Below are 18,635 nucleotides of genomic sequence, written 5' to 3'. Positions count from 1 at the left end.
CCAAAAATATGTATGGATATATAAAAGTAGCAGCTAGAAACTGCTAAAGGCAGTTGATAATGAAATGGGGGTGGGATTTGAAGAAAAAAAACCCAGAAGAATACTGCCATTATAAACACTTCTTACATAACTGTATTTCCTAATTATAGATAATTTTAAGGAAATTATTCAAACCTACACCTAGAGACGAAAGAATTAACTGAACATAGGAAGATTCACAGTTGTTTTTGTGATGTTGGTAGGATTATGTATGCTTTCCAGCTTTATTTTGACTCAAAGATGCTGTTTATAGTAATTTTACAAATTAAGCAAAACCAAAAACTTTAAAGCAATCATGATAGCTAGGACGAAGATTCTGAGTAAATGAAAAAAAAAACTGAGACAAGTATTTACTATGAATGCTCTCTGCAAATACATTAGAAGAGAAAAATTAAAACAGATGTTAAAAATATAATGCAAACATCTTCATTCATTTAGTCTTTCCCAGAAGTGAGATTATAAAGTAAATGTTTTCCAGATTTTCGTGAGTTGAAGTGCCTTACTTGGGCTGTCCATGCATGGTATTGTATTCCCACATAACCACTCATAAAGAACCACACACTGATCATCAAGTGGTCACAGTTATCTATTCCCTGTCTAGTTTTCATTCTTTTCTATAGGCTCAATACATTTTTAGCCAATCTATTCCTTCTTTGTGATTTTCGTCCTTAGAACTTGAAGTCAACCTTAATTCCTAACTCAAAAGATTTTTAAAATTCTGTATTTTGTAGTCTCAGCTATTTTAAATTAACATACAGGGTACTGAATATCTTCATGGCATTTTTTTAAGTTTACATGAAATTATTTTTTAATATGGCATACGCTAGGTAAATTCAAGGTACATAAATGAAAGAGCTCTTTCCATTACCAACTTAAAACATGAATAAAAATCATGATGAAACTGAAACATTGTATTTGCTGATAAGCGGGTTAGAGTCTAAGACTGGTTTTCATTACCACATCTTGGTAGTCAGGATGTTACACATTAATATTTCATTTGTTTAAAACTCCTTGCTCACTGCACTGATTTCACAAGAAACAAATTTTCCAAATATGAGAGCTAGAAATTATAATATGTCACAAGAAAAATAAAAAACACTGTTGGAAAACTTAGGGGGAAATGTGTTCCATCTTTTATTTCCAAGGAAAATCTGTATATTATAAAAGCAAACATTTGCCATACCACCAAGTACAGGGCTCACATTGCAAACGGAACCATTTTCATTACCTGACTGATGATCTAAAAAATCAAATAACTTTGAAAGGCTTCAGTCTCAACTGTTTCATGAAAATCATGTTATTACAATGTACCAACACACTATTCTTTTAGAGGATCAAGTAGAAATTAGACCCAATAATTAACCAAACATACATCATATCCTGTTGTTTGTTTTATAAGATCATAAACACTATACTAAGACTTAGCACTTGGACATGAAACATGCCTTAACTTTCTGAAGAATATTCTAGAAATAAGCACAACATTTAGAATGCTTTAATGTCTTCAGTTAACACCATTTGTATCAGTAACTGCAATGTTGTAACTTTCAGCATCTCACGTAACTAGTCAATGAAGTTGGTTATTTTTTAAGGGGTTGGAGTAAGAACAGAAGAACAGGAGATATAAGAATATCAGGTTTCACACTTCTGTTAAAATTTTAAAAATAAAAACTTTTCTTCTCTGCATCAAAACTATCAGACTTGAGGTATGTTTGTTTGCTTTAATCCCATGACTCGTCATCGACTGGATTGGGAGCTTGTGAAGAAGAAATCCCCGCTGTATTCAAAGTGTTCTTGCCCTGGTAATTCTTTTTTTAAAAAAGAAAAGAAAAATGAAAGAGACAAGTTATGACAGCCCTAATGTTACACTGTCTAGACTGATAGCAGAGACTCATATTCTACCTCGACTACCTCAAGAATGCAAAGACTTTCTTATAAAATGATTGTCTTTTAAAAAAAAAAAAAGGCCCATACAAACCTGTAAAGTCTAAACTGTACAAAATAACTCAAGGAAATGATTTTTCAAGTCACTAAGTTTTAGAGAGCAGAAAAATTTAACATTAAACTTCCAGTAAGCATAAACGTTTAGTAACAACACTCCTCTATAACAAGATTTACTGCAAAAAACAAAAACAAAAACAAAAGCCTGGCATGTCTTTAAGATTTGTTGCCCCACAGCTCTAGCATTTTGTCTTAATGATGTGGTCAAAATGAAAGAATATTCTAGAAAGTTCAGAAGATGATCCGAACAAATACCAGCAAAAAGAACTGGGGTATTCAGCTATAAATCTCAAATAAATACATACATATACATATATGTGTGTGATATAGTACATATATATATATATATAAATAGTATAAATAATTAAAATGATAGCTTTAGATTAATTACTGAATGGTATTACCTAACAGAATCAAGCACATTTTGAAAGAGTAATTAGAAATCCATTTCTCAATGTTCTCAACTTACCTTCCTAGTGTCAACAGATGCAAACACAGTTCCCCTGGTGCTATTATTGAAGCCAGGAGGTACATATGTACTAAAGGCAATTTCTTCTAGCCATGCAGGAACATCCTGTTGAGCCTTGAGAAAATAAAAATTTATTATGCAACATGAAATCTGGAAAATTGTACAAGATGTCAACAACAAAGAACTATTCTATTTTAAATATTTAAAGTTAAAAAAATTGTTTAGACTTACGTCTGATAGTACTTTAACTAGAGGTTGTGCTAAATGATTATCAGATTCAGTATCGAAAAAAGAAATTGCTCTGCCAGTATTTCCACAACGCCCAGTACGCCCAATTCTATGAACATATTCATCAATGGCAGAAGGAAGATCAAAATTGATAACATGTTGAACATTTTCAATATCAAGCCCTCTGGCAGCTACTGAAGTAGCAACAAGAACTGGGCACTTTCCACAGCGAAAATCTCCAAGAGCTTGCTCTCTCTCCCTCTGTTCCCGATCACTTTAAAAAAAGAAGTCTGTATTAGAGTCACCTTTGAGGAAGTTATAAAGTTCATCAAGCAGTGTATTTCAAAAAGTGAAAATGACAGCACATAGTATTAGCACCCACTGCGCACATACAAGTTATTCTAATAACCCATCCCAGCCACCACTTTGTCCTCACCGTCTTCAGGTGGAACAACCACCCCATAAGTAGATGGAATAAGACAGCTAATAGGACCAGAATATAAATCCCAGTAATAGAAGAGTAATTTCTAGTCTTAGCAAAAGACTATAGATCTACCTGGTTAGAATTATTGCTCATAAAATGTTCTTAAAGTTCAATTCCAGAATTTTACATGTGCAAAAATTATTTTAGATCTTCTAGTAAAGTACCAATAAAGTGGTGTTAATGTGCCTTTTTTTAGTATTCCAACTTCAAAAAAGAAAAGTCAGGCATCAGAAAGATTAGATTAAGCACAAGAAACATTGAAATCTAAGAGTCAGAGACCATAAGGACTGCTATTGGCAAGTTCCCATTCATGAGGAGTTTAAGGCAGACTTTTAGGTTGCCTGTCTCTGCTACTTAGTTCCTATCAAAACAAAGAATGAGCTGGGTGGTGGTGCACACCTTTAATCCCAGCACTCAGGAGGCAGAGGCAGGCGGATCTCTGTGAGTTCGAGGCTAGCCTGGGCTACAGAGTAAGTCCTCTGACCTCCACATGTACACAGTACTGGCACACACACAAGAATAAATACTAAGAGACAGGAGGACCTCTGTGAGTTCGAGGCCAGCCTGGGCTACCAAGTGAGTTCCAGGAAAGGTGCAAAGCTACACAGAGAATCCCTGTCTCGGAGAAAAAAAAAAAAAAACAAATACTAAAATAATATGATTTTTTAAAAAAAGAATAATGTACTCACCCATGAATACTTGTAGTTGATATTTTTTCTTGACAAAGAAAAGTTGCAATAAAATCTGCTTTTTTCTTGGTTTCAACAAAAACCATAGTTCTTTCATCACCTACAAAACCACAAAATGATTACTATCCAAAATACAAAATTAAGCAAAAGAAAAGGCGGCACGTTAGAACGAGAAACTCTGTCTCCTCCACAACTGTAGTACTAGTACCTGGTATGAAAAGAGTTAGTGTTTCCTCAACAAATAGATGTCAAAGAAAGAGACAACTGTTGTCCTATTAGAGGGATTGAGAAAAGATAAGCGGGTCTTCTTTTCTTAAGCAAATATAAATAGCTGCCTGCCATCTCTTAATAATCTCAAATTTGTCTCAATCACTTTTGCCTCTCCATTTCCTATTCTATAAATGCTTGTTACTTCCAAAAGTAATCCAATCTTTCATTCTGCCTGGATAGGTGAAGGCATTTACACTAATGACATCCGACCCTATAAACTCTATAATCTATGTGCAACGTCATCTCTTAATGCAAACCCTTTCATTCCCAGAACATGATACAAAGTTAAATGCTGGCCTTGTCCAGAGGCTTAACTCATTAAACAGTATTTGCTTGCAAGATTAAAGTACTGAACTGGCATAGATTATTCTACACAAGGGATAACTCTATAAAATGCTGAAAAAGAAAGATGGTAAGATATCTATAGCCTTAACAGAAGAAAGAATGTTGGCTGCTAGTGATCACTCTTTCCTACCTCCCTGGGAAGATGACTCAGTTGGTAAAGTGCCAGCCACGCAAGCATGATGTACGCTGAGATCTCCAGCATCCATGTAGAAACACTAAGCACAAAAAACGCATACCTGTAACCCCAGCATACAGGAAATGAAGATAGTGGGATGATCACTTGGGATTCCTGGCCAGCCAGTCTAGCCAAAGAGGTATGCTCCAGGTACAGTGAGAGCCTGTCTCAAAAAATAACATGGACTGGGCAAGGGCACTTTACCAAATGAGCCATGTACCCAGATTGCTAAAATTTGTATTTCTATGTTAACTCTTAGCCTGTAGCTAAAACAGTAGAACAGTAAACAGTCCTTAGGAGTATAACATCTCTCAGGGACTACAAGATAGTTCAGTGGGTCAAGGTGTTTGCCACTGAACCTGAGAGCTTGAGAGTGATCCGGAATACTGTGGAGGAAGAAAACAATTCCTGCAAGAATTCCTCTGACCCTCATACATTCCCCATGGTATGTTGTGTACACACACACATAAACAAGTGTAAGTCACGATTTAAGAAACATCGCTCATAATTACAACTGACTTCTCATTCCTCTGTCTCAACACTGACACTCAAACCGAAACAGAATTACTAAACTAGGAAAATAAAGGGGGAGGGGAAGTATAGCACATAAGTAGACATCAAGAGGACCATACCAGTTATTTCCAATCTAATAATAAAGCTACTTCAAGAAACAAAACAAACAAAATACTTTAAGAACAAAAATAACTTGGAGGAAGGCAGAGAAAAATTTTTCTCACGGGTATTATTTAGGACAGAATTTGATTATCCCTCCATCCCTGAAACACTTTAAATCTTATGAATATGGGAAGACTGTTAAGTAAGCAAGAAGTGAGGGAACCAGAAACACAAAGTCAGCAAGAGTTCACATTGGTTTTTCTTTGAAGACTGGGTCTCGCTATTAAGCCAGGGTGGCCACAAACTCACAAGCTACCCGCCTTAGCTTCATGAAAGCTGGGATTCCAGATCTGTTCTCTCACGTACAGACTGAAGAATTATCTTTCAACATAGTAACAGTAATAAAAACATGTGTTACTTTTAAACCTTTCTAGCTTTCTAAAAAAAAAAAAACAAAATATATATACACTTCTGCTGAAATACTTTTTAGTCAAGCATTGTCAAACTAAGTCTCAATACCTTACTTTTATGAGATAAATATTTTTATATAATTTATACAAAAATTGTCATAGTCATCTATAAAAGATTTACAAAAAATAAGATTTATTAAGTTATACAAAACAATGATGATTTTAAAAAATAAGTAATATTTTAAAATTCAAAATCATGGCATAATAATTATATTAAAATAAGGTACCTATGTTTCGTAGAATCTCAACAAGTTTTTCTCTTTTTGAATACTGGCCAACTTGAAGAATGGTTTGCTGAACATCTCTGCAAGCTCCTCCCACTTGTCCAACAGCAACAAACAAATAATTTGACTTTAAAAACTCCCCAGCCAACCTTCAAAGAGAAAATATTACTCCTTAGCTTCGTCTTGTCCACTTGTGCTCATGGTATTATTTCAGTCCTGTGAGTGCAATTTCATGTTAGCTAGACAGCAACACAAACGTGGTGAGGTGGTACTTATGTTACCCAAGCGTTTCTTTCAGAGGTCAGGATACAATGCTAAGACTTTGAAAATAGACAACTAGTTCACAAAAACATCTGTGTCAAACTATGGACACAGGAAGTTCCAGTGAACTCTCTGTCTATGCAAAGTTATATTAAACTTGTACATAACAATAAAAAATGTGAACTACAATGCTGACTATTAACAAGAAGAATTTTTTAAGTTAAAAATGGAACTATAAGGGGACCTGGGAATGTAGCTCAATTGGCAGACTGCTCCTTTAGCATGTACAAAACCCTGGGTTTGATTACCAGCACCACAAAAAACCCAGGTTGTGGTGGTGCCCGTCTGTAATCTCAGCACTCAGGAGGTAGAGCCAGGATGATCTCTAGAAGTTCAAGATCACCCTTAGCTACACAGCAAGCTTGAGGCCAGTCTGGGCTATATGAGGCCCTGTCTCACAAGAGAGAGGGAGGGGGAGGGAAGGGGGATTAAAATGTAAACTTAAAACAAATTTTATTCTAATCTCAATACTTATGAATACTTGCTATTGCTCAGATTTGCTTTCTGAAATATTACTTGTTAAGTTACTCTTCTTTAAATAAATGGTTACAAGTAAATCAGATTCAGGTCAATGTTTTTCCTGTCCTAATACATATAGAAAAATGAAACCTAAGGGCAATGCAAAATTAAGCTGTGTAAGGTTGCCCCCAAAGTTGACACACAGTCATTCAAGTGCATACTATGAGTATGCACTTGAAAGGCACTGCTGTACATCAGCCCCTAACATAATTCTGTGAGGCCATTGTCAAGTAAGGGAGCTGAGCTTTGAAGGGTTAAGAAGGGAGAAAACAAGTCTTTGGTAAATTCTCCCCTCTTGTGTAGGTAGCAGTCCAGTATTTTCTCGTTGTTTCCGTGAATGTAACAAAACAGTTCAGACTCAGCATACCCAAACTCTAGTTCAGTTACTCCTTCTTCTTGCTCCTTATCTAGTCTCTTGCCATAAAAACACAACTTTTCCCTTAGTTTCTTCTAATTATTTTTCAGTTTTTTTTTTTTTTTTTTTTTGTTTTTCGAGACAGGGTTTCTCTGCGTAGCTTTGCGCCTTTCCTGGAGCTCACTTGGTAGCCCAGGCTGGCCTCGAACTCACAGAGATCCGCCTGCCTCTGCCTCCCGAGTGCTGGGATTAAAGGCGTGCGCCACCAACGCCCGGCCAGTTTTTTGATATTATTACATCACTTCCCCTTTCCTCCTCCAAGCCCTCCCATGTGCTTCCCCCACCTTGCTCCCTTTCAAATTCATGGCCTCTTTTTAATTGTTGTTATACAATGCATAGTCATTCCTAGAAAACAACCTTTTTGGGATGTTACTTGCATGCATGTTTTCAGAAGGTTTTTTTTTTAATATACCTCCTTCTTTTACTATAACACCCTCTTCTCCCAGGCAGCTGAAATTCTTAGCATGTGTCACCCCTTCACTTGCTTAAGTATTCATGGTACATGGTATTGGGAGCACAAGATGAATACATTGGTACCAGCCTCAAATAGGACAAAGTTAAATGAAATTTTTAAATTCGGTATTAGAATAGTTACCATTTACTTCACAGATATTAGGCTCCAAGACATGTGCAGTGCTTTCTACAGTTTCTTCCACAATGGAAACGAGCAGGAAATGAATGAAATGAAGTCTATGAAGAAGAACCTTTAAAACTTTCAGGCTTGATCCACAGGAGCAGAAAGTAAAGAATCTTAGATTTGAGTAATTTTTAAATAATTGTCAATCTGGATATTTTTCAAAGACAGAAAAAGGAATGTGAAGGAGGAATTACCATGATTCAAAGTCTTTTAGCTTCAAAAGACTAAGATACATTAGTCCAAATAAGAAAAGACAGAAATAAAGGGGAAAGTAGGTTCAATTTTGGACCTCAACAAGAGTCAATACTAACTTGTTTATAAGAAAAAATATTCACAAAAATTATAAAAATATAAAACTCTGCGGCTGATATAAGAAATCACATGTACAAGAGTAACTGGGAGTTACAGGTACATGTGGGAGCCAATGGAATGAAGACTGCTCTGGTTTAGGAATGTACAGAATGAGAAAACGGTTATTTCTAAGATGATAAATCAGAAAAGGTACCATGCAATTACCCTCTTCTCTGAGAGAATCAAAATTAGAGGGGATCACCCTTTAGAAAGGTGGGTGGTTTCCAGTCTAATAGTGAACAATCAGAAACCTAGGGAAACCCAGACCCTGGAGAGTAAAACAGAGAGAGTGTCTTCTACTGCAGACTACGAAGCAGCATGGTGAAGGACAGGGCAGAGACGAAAGAAAAGGGAGTGATAAACTGGTCACCTCTGCCACAGACTCTGGCACTCTACAGAAGCGCAATCTGAACAGACAGCAGACCTACAACCTGGCTCACGGAGAAGTTCTCTGCATTTCAGAGCAGACTTCCTGGTTTTAGTGGAGGAAACCGTTTTGAGCAGGTTTTACCTTGCGCTTGAACTCTGAGAATCATATTATCTATCCTACAGCTTCCTATCCAATAGCACTATTTCTACACTGATTCAGCAGGCATCTACCTTGAACCTTAGGAGAAGGCTACTTCTTAAAAACAAAACAAAATAAACTAACAAAAACACTGACAGTTCTATGCCTTACGAAAATGCTTTGTGCTCCCCCTCAATACTGATAACTTAGGAAGCCAGCTACAGGACTTCTGAAGTACAATAGCCATGGGATATCATTTCCAACTTTAGAATAACAACAGTTGGATTTATGGGAGTTCCCTCCACCTCAATCTAGCATGCATAATTCAAGCTGACTGATTCTCTGTCTTCATGCAGGCAGCACAAAAGGTACCTGGGACATCCATCACGCTGTTCTGGGTGTGTCAAATAACTCTGGAGTAAAGCATTGGAGGAGGAGTTATTTCTACATAGCTCATACTGACACTCAGGGCATCTAGGAGGGATTTCAACCATTCTTGCTGATCACCTTAAGTCTTTGCTCTTTCCAAGGACCACACAGCCTAAGAAGACAAAAGGATGCTCTGAATACATGAGTTGCCATGTTTACTCTTGTTCACATGGGTCAACCATATGGGAAGAGAAGAAAGTCTTACTTTTTACTAAGACTTTCTGTTATTGGTGTTTTACTTTTAGATATGCATTTTGTGTTCTTTCTTGCCTTCGTTTTTCAATAATTCATTCCTCTTTCCCCTTTTTACATTATTTTTGCTTCTTTATTTCTTATTTTTGATCTTTTAATTTTTTTCTTCCTTTTTAAAATTAATTTTTATCTTAACACTTCAGCTTGTTCTACTGTGTGTTGCCATGTTCTCATCTATTTGGTGTTGTGGTGGCTATTCGGTACTTAGTTTTTATCTCTGTTTTGTTTCACTCTGTAGTTTTTTTTGTTTGTTTTTTTGTTTTGTTTTGTTTTGTTTTTTGCTTACCTCTATGTAGTGCTGAACCTTTGAGCATGTTGGATGGAACATTCTGCCACTGAATTATACCACTAAACCTAGCCAAAATAATTCTGCTTTACTCTACCTACAACCCAGTCCTGCTTGAACCTTAGCAGATACTTCAAATTAAATAAAAGGTTCCATGAAAATCCCCAGATGTTGACCTGACACTAAGAAAACACAGTGAGGAGGGTTATAACAAGCCATTGCTGTATATTTACCCCATAGCAATAGTAGAGATGAGTTACACAAAAATTTGAGGACTTCATACCCGATTTCAAAAATACACTCCAAAGCCACAGTAACAAAACTTCATGGTAGTAGCAAAAAATAGACACACAGATGAATGGAGAAAAGGACCCAAAAGTGAATGCATGCATTTACAATCAACTGAATCTCAACAAAGGTATCAATACCACACTGAAAAGAACCAGGCTTGGTGGTACATACCTTTAATTCCAGCACTTGAGAGGCAGAAGCAGGCAACTCTCTACACCTTTAAAGCCAGCCTGGTCTACATAATGAGCTCCAGGAAAGCCCAGAGTACATAGTGAGACCCTGTCTTCAAAACCAAACAAGAAAACACTGAGGGGAAAAACAGCCTCCACAAGTGGTGCTGGGAAAACGGGCCAGCCACATGGAGAACACTGAAATTAGACATGCATCTCTCATCTTGTACAGACATCAACTCAACACAATCCAAGACCTAAAACTCGGAAACTACTACAAGAAAGGGAACGACTCTTCAAGATACTGGTCCAAGCAACAGAACAGCTTCCAAAATATGATCCCAATATCCCAAGAACAAAACCAAAAATCGGTAAATGACTGGAATTGCATTAATAAGCTGCTGCACAGCAAGGAACAATCAATAGACCAAAGAAGTAACATACAGAATGAGGGAAAACTCTGTAACTATTCATTTGATACAAACAATACTCAGAATTTAAAAGAACTCAAAATCTTAATACCTAAAGGACAAGTAGTCCAATCAAAATATGGGCAAATGGACAGGCACTGCTGACTTAAAAATAGCTAATAAAATATGAAAATGGAAAGTACTTTAGCCATCAGAGAATTTAAAAAGAACAATAACCAACCAACGAACAACAAATGCTGGCAAGAATGTTGGGGGGGGGACACCCCCATCACTGTTCATTCAAATGTAAACAGCACAGCCACTGTGGAAAACAGTACACAGTTCTCAAAAAACATCACTCCTGGGTATTTATCTGACAAAATGAAGACAGCATACAAGAGATGCCTGAATACTCATGTTTAGTGTTGAATTATTCACAGTACCCAATATCTGGAATCAGCTGAACTGTTCATCAACAGCTGGATTTTTAAAATATGACACCTAACACAATAAAGTAGTACCAACCATAAAAATCAAATCATGTCATTTGCAGGAAAATGGATAGAACTGTTAAGCAAAATAAGCCAGAGGGAGAAAGACAAGCATCTCCTGTAGCTTTCTGTTTGTGCAAAGTTAAAATTAAAAAGAAAAAGGGTTCTGTGGGAGGCAGAAACAAGAGGATAACCAGGGCTTATTGGCTACCAGCCTGACTCCAAGTTCAATAGGGAAACCTGAGGATCTGAGTTCAAATCTGCAGCATCCATGTCAAAATCTGGCCACAGCAGCATGAATCTGTAATTCCAGCTCTGGTGGCAAAGACAGGCAGATCTCCAGAGCTCACTGGCAAGCCAGCCTCGGCTCCTTGAAACTAGGGCTTCAAGTTTAGTAAGAGAAGCTGTTTTAAACCACAAAATGGAAAGCAAGAGAGGAAGATACTGATCTCTGACCTCAACACGCATGCCCACCTGGTACCTGCACAAACAAATATGTATATATAACACACATAAGAGAAATTAAAAAATAAATTGCAAAGAAAAGACTAGACAGAGAGTGGGCTACAGGTAAAATTTTAAAGTGTGCAGTGAATACTTAGGGTGATAATGCTCCCTCCAAAAGCAATAGATGACCTAAGGAAACCTCCAGTATCAAGTATGAAAAACCTCCTTTTGAATTATTGGTCAGTGGAGTCCCAGAAACTCTCAAACAGTATAGGCTATCACTGTTGCCTTTGGTTGCCTCCCAGAACTGAAGTTAAGTCCCTATGGCTGAAGATACCAACTTCAAACATGGGACTTAGGGAAAAGTTAAGCTAAGATATGATCTGGAAACCTCCTCCCTGAGGACTAGCTTTCATAGGTGAGGTGCCATGCAAGCAGTCATAGGAGAAAAGAATAGGTAGTCCTACTATGGTGGTCTGAATAAGAATGGCCCCCATAAGCTCATAAATTTGGACGCTTGGTTCCTAATTAGTGGAACTGTTTGGGAAGGATTATGAGGTATGGCCTTATTGAGATAGGTGTGACCTTGTTGGAGGAGTACATTACTTAGGGTGGGCTCTGAGGTTTCAAAAGCTCATAGCAGGCCCAGTCTCAACTCACTCACTCTCTCTCTCTCTCTGACTCCTGCTTACACATCAGGATATAAGCCCTTAGCTCCTGCTCCAGCACCATGCCTGCCTGCCAGCCATCACCCTCCCTACCATGGTAGTCATAGACTAACCCTTTGCAAATGTAAGCAAGCCCCCAGTTAAATGCTTTCGTAAAGAAAGCTGCCTTGGACAGATGATGGGACAATGCACAGAGACAGCTAGCCCAAGCTACTGGGAGCTCATGGACTCTAGACTGACAGCTGGGGAACTTGTGTGGGACTGAACCAGGCCCTCTGAATGTGGTGACAGTTGTGTGGCTTGGAAAGTTTGTGGGGCCCCTGGCAGTGGGACCAGGATTTATCCCTAGTGCATGAACTGGCTTTCTGAAGTCCCATGGTGGATGCCTTGCTCAGCCTTGAAGCAGGGGAGAGGCTTGGTCCTGCCTCAACTTGATATGCCAGACTTCGTTGACTCCCCCAGGGGAGGCCTTACCCTGAGGAGTGAATGGGGCTTGGGGTAAGAGAAGAGGTGTGTGGGGGGATTGGGAGGAGGGGAAGAAGGAGGAACTGTGATATGTAAAATGAAAAAAACTTTTAAATAAGAAAAAAATTGCCTTGGTCATAGTGTTTCATCATAGCAATAGAATGGCAACTAAGATGGAAGTTGGTACCAGAGAGTGGTGTACTGCCTGACCATGCTGCTTGTTGGTGGAACGTGAACTTCGGGACTTTGGATTAGGAAATCAGCTGAAAGTTGTAAGGGGGGGCTTAATGGGGCAGGAAAACAATAGTGCTGAGAGCAAATTTGGTAGTGAAGGCCTAGCTCATGAGGTTTCAGAAAACAACAGCAACTGTCCTAGAGACCACTCCTGTGATATTTTGGCTAAGAATGTGGTTGCTTTTTGCCCTTCGGCTAAATTGAAGAATTATGGACTAATGTCACTGGCAGAGGAAATCTCAAGACAGCCTAGTATTGACTGTGTCATGTAGTTATCAGTGATTACTCTTAAGGAGATCTACAAAGGAAGAGCAAGTGAAGGAAGAAATAAAAAATGTACAGTTTGTGAAAAAAAGAAGCCCAGGGTATGTTGGAGCCCATTCCCGTACTCAAGGAGAAGAGAAATTTAAAGAAAGGTCTAATACTGAATGGAATAAAGGGAGTGGTGCCCTCAGGACAAGAGTTCACCAGTTGTGACGAAACCTCAATAATGAGCAGCAGTGCAAGATTATCAGCAGAGGTGCACCAGTGGCACTTATACCTGAGGGCAGCCACAGCTGTCTAACTGGACTTAAGGTCCAGTCAGTAAGACGGGATTCAGACCTGACAAACTACAGAGAACTGTCGGTGGAGTACCCAGCCCCAACTGATAAATCTACGAAATAGCTCTTGCACCTAAGGCTCAGGGAACACTGCAAAAAAGAGGAAGAAAGATTCCAAGAGTCAAAGAACTGTCTGCTGTTGGAATCTGTACATGTGAAGGAAGCTACTCCAGGAAATCTCAACAATATGGTTGCCTAAACATGATCCCAACAATGATACCATCAGTTGACATGCCAATGCAGATGGGAACTCTGACAAGGTCCCACTCATAGATGAAGAGCCACAGGCAGTTAGTTAATGACTACTAAGAGAAGAAGAACCAGTCTTCCCCAAGGATGAGTTCCCTGCTGACTATCCAATACTAAGTGGCCTAATACATATACATATGAACAACATCAAGTGGATTCAGTAGGTTGATTTACATATTAATTCATGTGTGTAAGAAAAAGGGGAGTGGGGAGAAAGAGAGAGAATGTATACATAACAATAATAATGAAAGAAAAAGAAGCCCTGAATTTGAGGGAGTAGGAGTACAGGAGTAGTTACGAGGCAGAAGGGGGAGAATGATGCAAATATAGTATGCATATATTAATTTTAATATTTTTAAAAATAAAAATTAATCTATAAACAAAATGTAAACAATTTAAAATCAAGATATTTTCTGTTTACCATGTATATCCAAGGTTACTAATCAAACATGACTCATAAAAGATCAACAAATACTACTATTGACAGTAGTATACATGAATCATTTTGAGTGGCTAATATTTTTACTTTCCTACATTAAAGAAAATCTGAAAAGAGACAGCAGCAGGAATATTATCTGCTCACTGGTTAGGTTAATGTCTACTTATTATCAACATTGATAGGAATGCAGATACTCCATTTCAAATTTAAGATACAGTGAATGCAACCATTAAATTATTGTGGGGTGGAGCAGATTGTTCAGCAGTTACAAGCACTAGCTGCTCTTTCAGCAAACCAAGGCATGACTACTAGTACCCACATGGTGGTTCACAACGACCTGTAACTCCACTCCCAAAGTCTTCTGACCTCCTCACGCACTGCATACACAGGGTATAGACATACACACAGGCAAAACACCCTCATACACAATAAATTTTAGAAAAAGAAATGACTATCTCAAGTACCACTAAGAAACTGATCTAATGCTCTATGACTTAGTTTTTCCACAATTAAGAGCTTTTTAATTTTCTATGAAAAGTTTTGATCATGTAAGTAAAACAAATCAGTGGCCAGTGTCAAGCCTAACCAAAGACTGTGTAGTTTGATACACTAGCACAGAATCCCACATAATATTTTATGAGGCCAAAGACCAACTCTGCATAAAAGAAATAGGCCTGTATTCTAGGATCCACAGATTACAACATGTATTGCACTAGCTACAAGCTTCAAGCCTAAGAGAACTGTGTTTTCTGTGGAAAGAACAGCCTATGGACTGACCACCTAGAGGCAACTTTGAGGAGAGGCTGCCAAACAACATGACACAGTACCTCCATAGAATATGGGTCTTTGCATGGCATACAAGCCAGAATGGGTCATCTACTATCACTCCCCCAATAATCAATCCACTTAGGAAATCTGTGCTTCCTGACCTCTCCCTCTTTGATGGGGAGGAACAGAGTTCTTAGTTCTCAAGAACAGTTTCACCAGACAAAAGAGCAAGGATTCTACTTAATCATAAGCTACCGGCATTGCCTAGACACTTTAGGCTCCTGGTGCCAAGTAAGGGACTAGCTGGTAGAAGAAGCTGCCATCCTATGAAGGATCTCTGAATTCATAAGACCACAGGATACACAGGATGATTCTCAAGTATCTGTCAATGATTGGTATATTGGCTTCTACCAAAGACCAATTCGCCTCCTATACATTTAGGATTAAAATATGGCACAGTGAGAATAACTTCATTCAGTAAACAATTATTGATTCCCAGCTACACACGGGAAGGGGGTGGTGATGATAATGCAGTCAGGAATAAAAGTTGAAAAAAAATGAGAAAATGGAAAACTTTAAAGCATACACATACTATTGTACTACATGTGCAAAGCCCTTTTTAAAGAGCAATTCAAGTATCTGAAATTAGAATATTCACATTGCTTTCATTTGTTATATAGCTACGGTATTTTGTATATGTGTATCTGCATGTGTGCCCACATGTCCAGACATATGCATATTTATGTGTTTATGGTTGTACATATGAAAGGCAGAAGTCAACCTTGTTTTCTGAGACAGGGATCTAAATAATAGGCTCAAATGTCTGGCCAGTGAGCGCTAGGGATCTGCCTGTCTCTGCCTGCTCAGCACTGGAATAAAAAGCCTGCCACCATGCTTTGTACATATATGCTGGAGGTTAAACTCAGGTCTTGATACTTACATGACAGGCATTTTACCTACCCCTAAATTAAGTAATTAATTTTGAGACACAGTCTCACTATGTAACTGTGGCTGGTCTCAAACTGTCTCCTCTGTCTCCTGAGTGTTAGGACTAAAGGCATATACTACCATGTGTACCTTTAATTGTTTTTAAAAGGGAAAGTATTTACCTCTGGATTTCTTCTGGAAAAGTTGCACTGAATAAAAGAGTTTGGCGCTGTTCCTTTGATGGCATTCCCGGACAAGAAATTAACTTCTTCATTTCTGGTCCAAAACCCATATCCAACATTCGATCAGCTTCATCCAAAACTAAGTACTTGACTTGTTTGAGACCAATCTTTAAGGATATTTTCAAAGACAAGAACAGAAAATGCATACTAGTTTATATTAAGCCAAAAACACACTCCACAATTTCAATTGTTAAAGTATTCTTAGGGGCTATGCTGGCTAGTTTTATATCAACTTGACACATGCTAGAATCATTTGGGAAGGGAACCTCAGTTGAAAAATAATGCCTATGAGGCATTTTCTTGATTAATGATTTATGCGGGAGGGCCCAGCTCACAGGGTATGGTGCCACCTCTGGTCTGGTGATCCTGGGTTGCTATAAGGAAGCAGGCTGAGTAAGTCATGAAGAGTGAGCAAGCGAGCCAGTAAGCAGCATTCTTCCATGGCCTCTGTTTCAGTTTCCTGCCCCCATGTTCCTGCCATGCCTTGAGTTCCTGCCCTGATTTCTGTCAATAATAACTGTAATGTTCAACCTTTTCCTACCCAAATTGGTTTTGATCATGGTGTTTTATCACAGCAACAGAAACCTTACCCAGTACGTGAAAAATCAAGGCATAAAATAACTGTTAGGTTCATCATAGATAATAGATAATACTAATATATCTGATCTAAACTTTTTTTTTTTGGGGGGGGCGTAGTTTTGAGACAGGGTTTCTCTGTGTAGCCCTGGCTATCCTGGAACTCATTCTGTAGACTGGGCTGGCCTTGAATTAACAGAGATCTGCCTGCCTCTGCCTCTCAAGTGCTGGGATTAAAGGCATGCAACACTACTGCCCAGCCTGATCTAAACTTTTACTGATATATAAAATATTTCATAAATTAAGTTTAAAAGAACCTAAAATATCTACAGCAATACTTTACCCCAGAACTTCCCGCATTAACTGAATACTTTATTATCTCCAATGTCTAACCTATTAGGCACTAGCCATATGTAGTTTGAAACAAATAATTGTGAAATTAAATTTTTATTGTATTATTTTAAAGCAGTAAGTAGCAACATATAGCTAATAGTTACTTATACTGGACAACATGGATCCATATTATAATATATGATGAAATCAAACTTTTTAATGTAAGAAAACAAAATCTAACAACATGAAATACTGAAAATATATTAACTTGAGACAGGGTCTCACTGTGAAGCTCTGGTTGTCCTGGAACTAAGTGACTGATCCGCCTATCAACCAGAAATGCATTAAGTGACTCACTACGATATGCACTACGGACACTATCTGCTGCACTCATCTTCTCAAACCTCTTAGTCATCTAACGTCACTTCACTGCGTGCTTATTACATCATCATCACACGCATCACGCGCAACACATCATCACCGACACATCATCATGACGTCGCTTCTACTCCGACTCCAGCCCTCGCAAACCTCGGATAGTGTAACAGTAATAAATACGTCACGAACAGTAGACTACGGAGTCTAGTCTGACTCATTTATTACGAATACTCGCCCACACAGAGTGATCACTACTACCATAACTCTGCTCACTCATCGACAAGCGAACGCTAACATACAAAACAATACCAAATGTATGATACATTTCATAACATATACGACATGACTGTTGCTAGTCATCATAACAACACTGCTCTGCAGCACATAATTACACTTAATGAACACACTGAGCTCACACTACAATCATACAAACCGAACCTGTACTTATCATCAACACAGTTAACCATGCACTCTGATCGGTCACCTCGAAGCGATCCACGTCATAACACTGACAGACCTATATAAGTACTAACCGCATGACAATAACAACAGACTACCACTCATCATTCTCATCCCTCGTATACAACACTCAGAAACCCTATAGTATCTCATAAATTACCAGCAATAATACAGAGACGTACGTCTACTGCTCTGCATACACCTAGCTCAGCACCAATGCCGTACATCCTGCAATCTGCCTGAGCGTGTCACTCGATCCCAGCCAGGCTTCTTCTATGATATATACCTAACGCGACTGCATCCACCCCGAGCAAACAAACATAGTTCATCTACTTGAATATCTGCTACCCGAGCCAGCCCTCCGTCAACTCCTCTGCCAGCCAAACAGCACTCGACTATCTGAACTCCTTCGTACTACGCGAGCTGACTCATCCATCCAACCAAGAATCTGATTCTACTCTTTCGACAACACCTAGACGCACCACAGCGAGTGGGCGATGCGGTAGCGCACCCTAAACCGACTGAACACATCAGTCACATAGTACTATTACACCTGCTCATCTATCTGCCAATTGTCTAAGCGATCTATCTCCCGTTGCGACGTGCTGATGGAATATTTACTCACAGTATGATCGACATCTCTATACTTCATGCTGCGACGCGGCGTCCGCGATGTAATATACTATCTCTGAGCGACTACGAAAGAATCTTATAACGTGACGAATCCTCCTGGAGATAACTTGCGCGGTCGTGGATGAG

At 38.6% G+C, this 18,635-nt stretch overlaps 1 protein-coding gene across 1 annotated transcript in view; it reads right to left on the bottom strand.

Annotated features, from left to right (window-relative positions):
- Positions 1-1,149: 1,149 nt before the first annotated feature.
- The window catches only part of Ddx4 (DEAD-box helicase 4), a 63,691-nt gene continuing 46,205 nt past the window's right edge, over positions 1,150-18,635 (bottom strand). The window contains 6 exon segments of the mRNA XM_028883586.2: positions 1,150-1,847; positions 2,510-2,623; positions 2,741-3,011; positions 3,911-4,010; positions 6,013-6,158; positions 16,071-16,237. Of these exon segments, the coding sequence (XP_028739419.1) occupies positions 1,761-1,847; positions 2,510-2,623; positions 2,741-3,011; positions 3,911-4,010; positions 6,013-6,158; positions 16,071-16,237 (885 nt within the window). The 3' untranslated portion in view covers positions 1,150-1,760.

This window comes from Peromyscus leucopus, chromosome 11 (assembly GCF_004664715.2).
Source record: "Peromyscus leucopus breed LL Stock chromosome 11, UCI_PerLeu_2.1, whole genome shotgun sequence".
Classification (NCBI taxonomy): domain Eukaryota; kingdom Metazoa; phylum Chordata; class Mammalia; order Rodentia; family Cricetidae; genus Peromyscus; species Peromyscus leucopus.
The sequence above is the reverse complement of the archived record's forward strand: the minus strand, read 5'-3'. Positions and strand labels throughout refer to the sequence as shown.